The sequence below is a fragment of the Cryptomeria japonica genome, chromosome 6, assembly GCF_030272615.1.
Source record: "Cryptomeria japonica chromosome 6, Sugi_1.0, whole genome shotgun sequence".
Taxonomy (NCBI): Eukaryota; Viridiplantae; Streptophyta; class Pinopsida; order Cupressales; family Cupressaceae; genus Cryptomeria; species Cryptomeria japonica.
In genome coordinates this window covers 176,411,297-176,420,225 of record NC_081410.1, presented here as the reverse complement: position 1 = coordinate 176,420,225, position 8,929 = coordinate 176,411,297, and the positions used below count along the sequence as shown (strand labels likewise).

The following is an 8,929-nucleotide window of genomic DNA, read 5'->3' as shown; positions in this document are numbered from 1 at the left end:
CAAAATTTTACCATCTCACCTCCAAATTAATTATTTCACCTTCAAATTTGATCATTCTAACCTCTATCTGAGTCTTGTTTGATCAAGTTATCAACTTTCAGTCTCATCTTGCCATCGTGGAGGGGTGTCTTGAGGTCTAACCAGCAGGGCGGAGGTTTATTAACATTTGGAACAGGTGTTGGAAGGACTTCATGTAGTAGGGCAGAGTTATTGGATCTCTTGGAACAACCTTTGACACTTATACTTCACCTTGGGCGGTGTTTCTAGAGCACAAGTCTTAGCACTTCATCAAGTAGGGCGAAGATTTTCAAATGCATGGAATCGAACATGACACCAAGCTATGAAGGAGGGCAGAGTTTTTCAAATCTTTGGAACACACCTTGACACCAATACTTCACCTTGCTTGGGCAAACTTCTTGGAGTTCCTGACACAACATTCGACACCAAACATGATTAGCCAGACTTAGAAAAATACTTGGAAAACTTCAAAATTTGATAACTTCTTCAATTTTAGCCAAATTAACATGACATTTGAAATCCATACTCAAGTAACCCATCTGAAGAGCCATGACCCCTAAAATGTAGGAACTTTAGCTTTTTGGGTCAAAACTTGAAATTTTTTGATCGCAATCGATGCAGGTTAGTGGTACCAATGCAAACCCTAGGTCCCTACTCTGAAAAAGCAAAAAGAAGACATCCCTAAAAAATAGGGAAAATGTTCTAAAAATAGCCATCCCGAGGGTCGAGCTGAAAATGTCAAAAACGAAACTTCCTAAAAAATAGGAAAAAGCAATTTTTCCAAAAATAGAAAGTTGTCTGAATTCATTCAAATCAATTGTGTTCTTCATCCTTTGGCCTTTCTAGGCACTTTGATGGTGTCTACACTCTGTTATTACTTGGTTTACAAAATCTAACTTTCAATCCTTAAGACTCAAACCGTACAAAGCTTGACAAAACTGAGCAAAACTGAAGCGGAAGGCCACGAGACACTAACAAAAACCCTAGAAAGAAGGAAAGGAGAGGGTCCCCATTCTCAATAGGGTGATGTGTGAAAAAGGTCACAACACTTCCCTAAATGTCTCATTTGCAAACTACTATGAAATGCATTACTCTAAGTCAACTCAAGTAAAGTGTAATTATGAGACATAAAATACACCAACATTGTCTACTATCAACCTTTTCATTGTTATAATAGATATAAACCTCATCATGGCTCCAATGACAATATAAGCTCTTCAAAATGGATAAGATTGTTTGATACTACTTCCATGATTGTGTTCTTTATGGTTAGAATACCCCTAATTTAACCATGCATCTTACCACCTTTTCACCTTTCATCGGGTCTCATTGTGTTATATCCTCTTATGTGCATCTATGTTTGTCCATAGAGAGCTCTGCTAATGGTGTTCCCTATACTATTGTCTTCTTCATACTTCTAGTTTTCTCTCTCTTCATAATTGTCTTCTAACTTGCTTGGGATTGTCTAACTTATCTCATATTATTGTCATAGGATCATGCATACTTCTCACAAACACATGAAATGTCTTTATCACTATCACATTTGATCTGCAAGCTTATTTAGCAGTGCCCTTATTGCCCTTGCCTTGTATTTTTTTTGGTATCCCTTTTATTACTTTCTTGTCATGAATATAATTGAGCTCTTATGCATCTTTGTTAATTCACATAGTTGACGTTTGGCATGTGCTTTCATTCTCTCTCTTAGGTTTGGATACTTTCATGCTGAAAATCTTCATGACACATTATGAGCTGCCCTAAGGATGAAGATTTTGACAAGGCTTTTTACATTAGACAACAAAGTATACCATTATCCTTTGTGATCACTTCTTATTTAAGGAATTTTTCTTAGTATCACCTTTGTGTCTCTCAAACTTCATCTTTATTCTACCTCGCTTTAATGACTGCCATTTATCTAACTATGTCGTTGACCTATCACTTAGGAAGTCTTGTGCATAGCCTTGTTGTGGTCTTAACAATCTTGCGACACTGTTATCTTCTCTTGTCTATATGTTGGTCTTGAAACTCTATCCTTTGGATGAATCATGACCTACTCTACTAGCATCTCGCTTGCTATGCATCTCACTGTCATTGACTCCTATCTTGTCACTTGTCAACACAATCCATATGATTTAAGATTTGCCATTATCTTCCATAGGCCTCTATACATACTCTATCTTCCATTACTATCATGTGTTGTCATTAGTATGTATGAACCCTACCATGTTTGTGGTAGGTCTCCTTGACAATACATTGTCATCTTTCGCTCTTCACAAGTCTAGGAAATACTTCTATCATTTCCATTTTCTTTTCTAATTGTAACCCAATGTCAATATATTGTACCCAAGACTTCATGGCAATAAATAGTCTTCTTTTCTCTCACTGCCATAAGGAACCACTCCATTATCTTTACTTCGTAACATTACATGCCATGGTGACCTGGTTATACATTCAATCTATCCTCTACCATAACTCTATCCCCTTCATCAATGCTCATTTCTAGCATGCTATGACTATGCTTACATTACTCATGATTGTCTCCATACCTTATTTCCATTGTTTGCTATTAATGCAGCCAATGTTTACATTAATACATTGACATTTAGCGCTACTTTGTCTTCTTGAAACTCTTCATGGTATTGTCACGCATCTCTGTCATGTTTGTCATATCTTTAGCACTGCCATGTACCATTAACATTGACCATTGAGTCATATGTTGTGTATATTTTTAGACTTCAGGATTGATGATAGGTCTACAATCCTCTCACTACAAATTTCGAGCTTAATCAGTGTCAAGGGTTTTGATAAAACTTTGCTCCAGCAGAACCCCATTCACTAACCAAGAATGCATATATTGGCAACATAACAAGAGACAAGGTTTATGGTGGAAACCCCTTCTCTGAGAGACTCAAATGAAGCAAAATGGATATACAGACTGTAAATTTATAGGCCTTGGGAATGTATGATAGATCCTAAAAATATTTTCATGAAACCATAGAGAACTTGACAAAAACCCATGAACATGCTAGTTGTTGTGCTATGCTTTTGAAAACTATCTTCAAGGTACTGAATTTTGATGAGGATTTTAAAGAGGGTTTTGACAAAGTTTTGACCTGACTATAACGGGAAAGTTCCTTTATTGACCTTCATATTTTAAGAGACTTATGAGTATCTTTCAACTATCGTATGGAACTCCAAGCTTCTTCCATTGTACAGACATATAGCTATTACATTGAGCTTTTCTAAGATTTGCAAGGCAAAGTAGTAGTCTTAGGATAAACACCACATGATAATTTTCTGTAAGTTGTAGGTCTATCACAAAAAAGACCCCTCCAATTATGATTTGATGGATGTCCTTCCCCTGTTCCATAGCTCCAATTTTGGGACAGGCAGGGAGGATGCTCACAAACGTTGTGGAATTTGGCTTTCCACCTGCAAATTGCATTTTCTTTAAAGTTTTTAAAGCCTTCCCAACAAATCCATTATGTGCATATCGTGTGATCATGGCATTCCACGAGACCACATTTCTTTCAGTCATTGTGTCAAACAGTTTGTGTGCCTTGTCGATGCTTCCACAGTTTACATACATTTCTACCCGAGCATTTCCAACTACAATACAAAAGCCCTCCTTCCATTTTCCTTTGATGGATGACCATACCCTGTTTCAAAGCTCCTATTTTGGTACAGGCAGGGAATATGCTGGCGAAAGTTGTGGAATTTGGCTCTACCCTGCCAATTGCATTTCCTTGAAAGTCTCTAATCCCTTTCCAACAAATCCATTTTGTGCATAACCTCTGATCATTGTAGTCCATGAGAACACATTTATTTGAAGCATTCTGTCAAAAAAGTCACGCACCTTGCCTATGCTTCCACATTTTGCATACATATCTATCATGACTGTTGCAATTATGACATTTGACAAAATTTTCAAATACTTTATGGGCATCTACTAAACTCCTGCACTTGGCATACATGTAAATGGGAATTCCTGCTGGTTTCCAGAAATTGAAGCTCATCCAGTTAAGCAATGGTATCCACGAGCTGCCCTAGAACAACAGTGAACTCTACAAGCGAAGTGGGAAGGCCCAATGCGCCATGACGTTTTCGTGACTCAAGAAATGAAAAGAAAAAGACTATTAACCATTGCCAGAAATTTTTGCGGGCACCCGACCGGCGTGAGACATTACATTCCGCTGGATGGTTTCAAACATAAAATAGCTTATCGGCTAATTAGTGGATGAAAACCATTGGTTGCTAAGATAGGCTAGTTAATGGGTTTGAAGAGCAGATCTAGCAGCTGATTGAAAAACATTTGAGGTCTAAGCCCAAGGCTAAGGCTAATGCTAATGCCAGGGGTGATACAAGTGCTTAAGGAGCAGATAATGTTGTTGAGGGTGATGATTCAAAGAATGACAAGGTTACTGTTTACAAAGGCTATAATATTTGAGAGTTTGGGGACTTCGTTGATATTCATTTGTGTGGTGGATCAGGAAATGCATAAGAAGTACAGTTCAGGAGTTGGCTAAGAATATTATTGATACCATTGAAGCCAAGGAAATGATGAAAATGCTATGAAGCCTAAAGATTAAAATACAGTGATCTTTTTTCCACTTTTGGTGGTGCTGCTGCTGTGTTTCTTTTTGATGGATGACATGTGCTATTGAGATCCATGGTTAAGGACTGATGCACTGCAGTTTTTTTTATATTATTATATGCTTGGTTTGGTGGCAGCTGGCTTTCATTTTTTGTTCACAGTTCTGGTATGGAGTGCTGGTGTGGACTCATGCTGTTTTCTTATGCTATTGTCATGTTATATTGGTCATCTTGGTTGTAGTCATGCTGTTTGAGCTATATTTGTAAACTTTATCAATATATTAAAAAACAAATCCTTTATTACTCAGTACACTTACAAGTATTAACCCCTCAAACTGATCATGAACTTGAGTCCAGTTGAGACACAACTGTTGTACTGAACAGACATTTTCAACATTCATTACTCTACCTTTATCCCATGGCTTTGCTCATTTCTAAATTCTAGGAATCATTACAAAGGAAAAAAATTGTATACTAGTATAAACTTGGTCAGAACCTGCATTTTTAGCAACAAATGGACTGTGCTGCTTTACAACATATTTCATGGGGTTGCACAGAAATTTATAGGTTGCAATCCGCTTAAAGGATTTGCGGGGCTTTAATTGAATTATTGATAAATAATAAATATAAATACATTGTAAAGCACACAGAAATGACATATAGATAAAACATGTCCAGATTGCAACCCTTGCTTGTAAAATCAAATCTATACAAGCTCAGATACTGTAGCCTGGATATGCATCTGATGTTCAAAACTATCTGCCCTGTATAAGTCCGCTAAAAACTTGACTATTACCAGCAAGGGCTGCTTCCCATTCTACAGAAGACAAGAGGATTTGTGAAAGAGTGAGTACAACTTGCTTCATGTCTGGACGCAAGATGGGATCTTCTTCCACACATTGCTTTGCTAACATGGCCATCTTCATTTCAAAAACAAAATTTTTGAACCATTAGATGCTATCATAAAAATCTGTTAGGGGTATATGATCAGAAAACAACCAAACTATTTTTTTTAAACGATAAACTGACCTTATATACACAATCACGTGGATATAGATCCATCATATTCAGATCTATACGCTGCATTAAGCTGTTCATACTAATTGAACTCGGAGAATCTCGAAGTGCAGATAACATCTGTGGAATCAGATACCAGTCAAAACTTTGATGTGTCTCGTCAATCTTCCTTCTAGACAATCTCTCGTTAAACATATTAACATTAGAACAATGAAAACAAAATGGCAGTAAAAACGATGTCAAAAATCTAAATTTGGATTATTCCTAATTAATATTCTGGAGTGCTAGACTCTGCTTCTGAAAACGGTAAGGTGTAGAAACAAAATCCTCAGCAAAAGTTGATATTGGCAGATGTTGCCATAAACAGTTATGATTATGACCAAAATTTACGCTCAGTGCCATTGGAAAAGTAACTGAAGAGAAATAACTCAGGAACACCATAAAAAGTTAAAATTTGAAATGACGAAAATGCACAAAGATAGGAATAGTACCAATTCTAAAATAATGTATTTATTGGTTGATTGAAAAGAGTCCCTGATCGCTGCTAGAGGTTGCCATGCACTTCAATGTAAAGGGACATGGCTAATCTCGCCTTCGTGTTATACACAGCCAAAAATAAAAGAGGCCGAAATCTGTAATTTTCGACTTACCCTCGTGTTATGTGGAAATCGTGGCGTTTTTGGAGCTAGATTAGCTACAGCCCATGTAAAGACCAATGCTTAATCAACCTAGTAATCATGGTGTGGATTGAGCAGTAATGAATGAATCGTAATTCATTCTCCGGATTAATTAGATGATCAATGAATCAGAACAGTGATTGGATGAGGCACGGTTGAATTTTTTTATATTTTAAAAGGTGTTTTAAATTTTCATATTTAATAAATAAATTATTAGTACTTGCCTACCAATTCTATTGCATTCCTTCAAATCCGATTAATAAATTATTTTGTACCATTTTTTTAGGATTATTTTAGATTTTTTTATATTTAAAAAATAAATGTCAGTTTCAAATAGTTTTTATTTTTATTTATAATATTATAAATAAAAATGATTTTTCTATATAGATATAAAACTTTCAATATTTTTTTATTTTTCAAAATATACGTAATAAATTCAATTAATTATTTTATAAAAAATTTAACTAGGGGAGAGGGCCTTATGCAGATGCACCCTAACTTCATGTGGACATTTCAAAATTTTCTCAATTTTATACTTGACAACTTACTTGTCAAAATCCCCTACTTATAAATTTATTTTCAAGTCCACATGGTCAAAATATAGGTAATAAATTCAATTAATTATTTTATAAAAAATTAAACTAGGAGAGAGGGCCCTATACAGGTGCACCCTAACTTCATGTGGACATTTAAAAAAAAATTCAATTTTATACTTGACAACTTACTTGTCAAAGTCCCCTACTTATAAATTTCGTTTCAAGTCCACATGGTCGAATATGATGCCACATCAGCATGCATTTTTGTGAAGGTGTCCAAAATGATCCAAAATTGTGATAAGACCAATAGATGTGCACTAAGTCATGTTTAGTTGTGTGTTGATGTGGCATCACATGATTGGTTATTTTTTGAATTTTAGAGGTACTTTTTTGGGGATAAGCATTAACATGACATGACATTTTTAGGGCACCACTATTGATCTCATTTTGTCCAAGTACCATAGCATATATTGGTACCTGCTCACCTATTGGTCCCTCTCCCCCATTTCATTACAACCATTACATAGCAAATATTTCTATTAAAAAAACTAATTATTGTATGCATAATTATAATTTTGTATAATTCTTGTTTCTGAAATCATTCTATTTTTTAATACTTTTTGAAAATCATAATTTTGTTTGTCATGTTAAAATATACAAAATAATTTAATAACTTTTAATCATAAATTTAAATATTTTTTATTTAATCATTAAAACAATCCTATTTTCGAATTTGAGCAATGAGATCAAAAAAGACAAAGTAAAAGCTGTCACCTCAGATTTTTGCTAAAGAGATCAGAGGAAACTGGCTCTGCAAAGGAATACTCATGTCGTAACATACCACTTCCAATGCATCCTCCAGATTTCCCAAAAACCACTTCTTCATCATAGTTGAGGCAATGCAATTCACAATTTCCTTATTTCCCTCAAGTCCAAAAGAGAAGCAACAAACTTTGAGGCGATGCTCAAGTTCCCTCTACATCTGTGATCTATGTGCAAGAACTCGTCACCCAGCACCCATTATATAGCAAATAGAATAAGACTATGGCGGGTTTTAGAGATGCTCTACAAGCATTTCTCAAAAATCAACCCTAAAAAAGACATATGGCACTAATAATAAACCAAACAAATAGGGACATCCATAGCACCCAGGAAAATGAATGAAAAAAAAAAGCATGCTAAAGCATTTGCATCTCTGAAAGATGAAGGCAACTCTTCAATGAGGATACTCAAGCAGAGGGAGTAGAGAGTAAGATTCATAATTGACAATCAATGTTGCTCTACTTCATATGACATTTACTCTATGAGAGCATAGCAATAGGACAATGAAAATTATTAATTGATGTGTCCTTACAAACATCAATCGAATTTTTTACACGCAACCATAATTCCTAAGACTCAATAACCAATTCCCACTCCCATCGACAACCATGTTAGCTAACTTATCCGTGTCATTATTAGCTTCCCTATAAAAGTGGTTGAATATGTAGTCTTCTAGATTTGTGAGATAACAAAGCACTATTAGAGGAGCAAATTTAACTTCCAATCTTGAAGATTTTTGGACCTCAACACATTGATTACTAAGGTGGAGTCACCTTTAATCTCTATCATGGACAACTTAAAAATTGAACATGATTGTGTTCCAAGAAGGAGAGCCTGTAGCTTGGCTTCATTGTTTGTTCCAATTTTGAGACATTTAGAAGCCTTGCAAACTGCAGCTCCATTCCAATCGCAAATAATGCATCCCGCACTGGACCTTGGTTTCTCTTTGGATGTTCCATCGGAGTTCAGTTTAAACCACCCATCTTGTAGCCTCCCTTCGATTTTTGTGGGCATTGGCTCAAGGACAAATAAAAAAAACAGGTTTTTGTAAGTGAATGTACCATTGATGAGATCAGTGAATGTAATGTGGAAGATACCTAATTTGAGTTGCTGGGATGTGTGGCTTCCCCTAATTAAAAAATCCTCTATTAGATTTTAGTTCTGTAATATGTTTTACTGCAACTAATTTAGAATTACCAATAGTTGGGACTGTTCTCCCAATCAGATGGATTCCCCTCAGCTTTGGAGGAGATTGTATTTTAATTTTGG

At 35.6% G+C, this 8,929-nt stretch overlaps 1 protein-coding gene across 2 annotated transcripts in view; it reads right to left on the bottom strand.

Moving 5' to 3' along the window:
• Positions 1–5,014: 5,014 nt before the first annotated feature.
• LOC131073830 (lysM domain receptor-like kinase 3) overlaps positions 5,015–8,929 on the bottom strand; it is a 43,358-nt gene continuing 39,443 nt past the window's right edge. Inside the window, exons 10-11 of one of the 2 annotated variants that reach the window (XM_058010345.2) lie at positions 5,638–5,745; positions 5,015–5,528 (exon numbers count right to left, since the gene is read on the bottom strand). In XM_058010345.2, coding sequence (XP_057866328.2) covers positions 5,364–5,528; positions 5,638–5,745 — 273 coding nt within the window. In that variant the 3' untranslated portion in view covers positions 5,015–5,363. Of the gene's footprint in view, positions 5,529–5,637; positions 5,798–8,929 lie in introns of those variants that run through there. The other variant, XM_058010346.2, reaches the window with a different exon arrangement.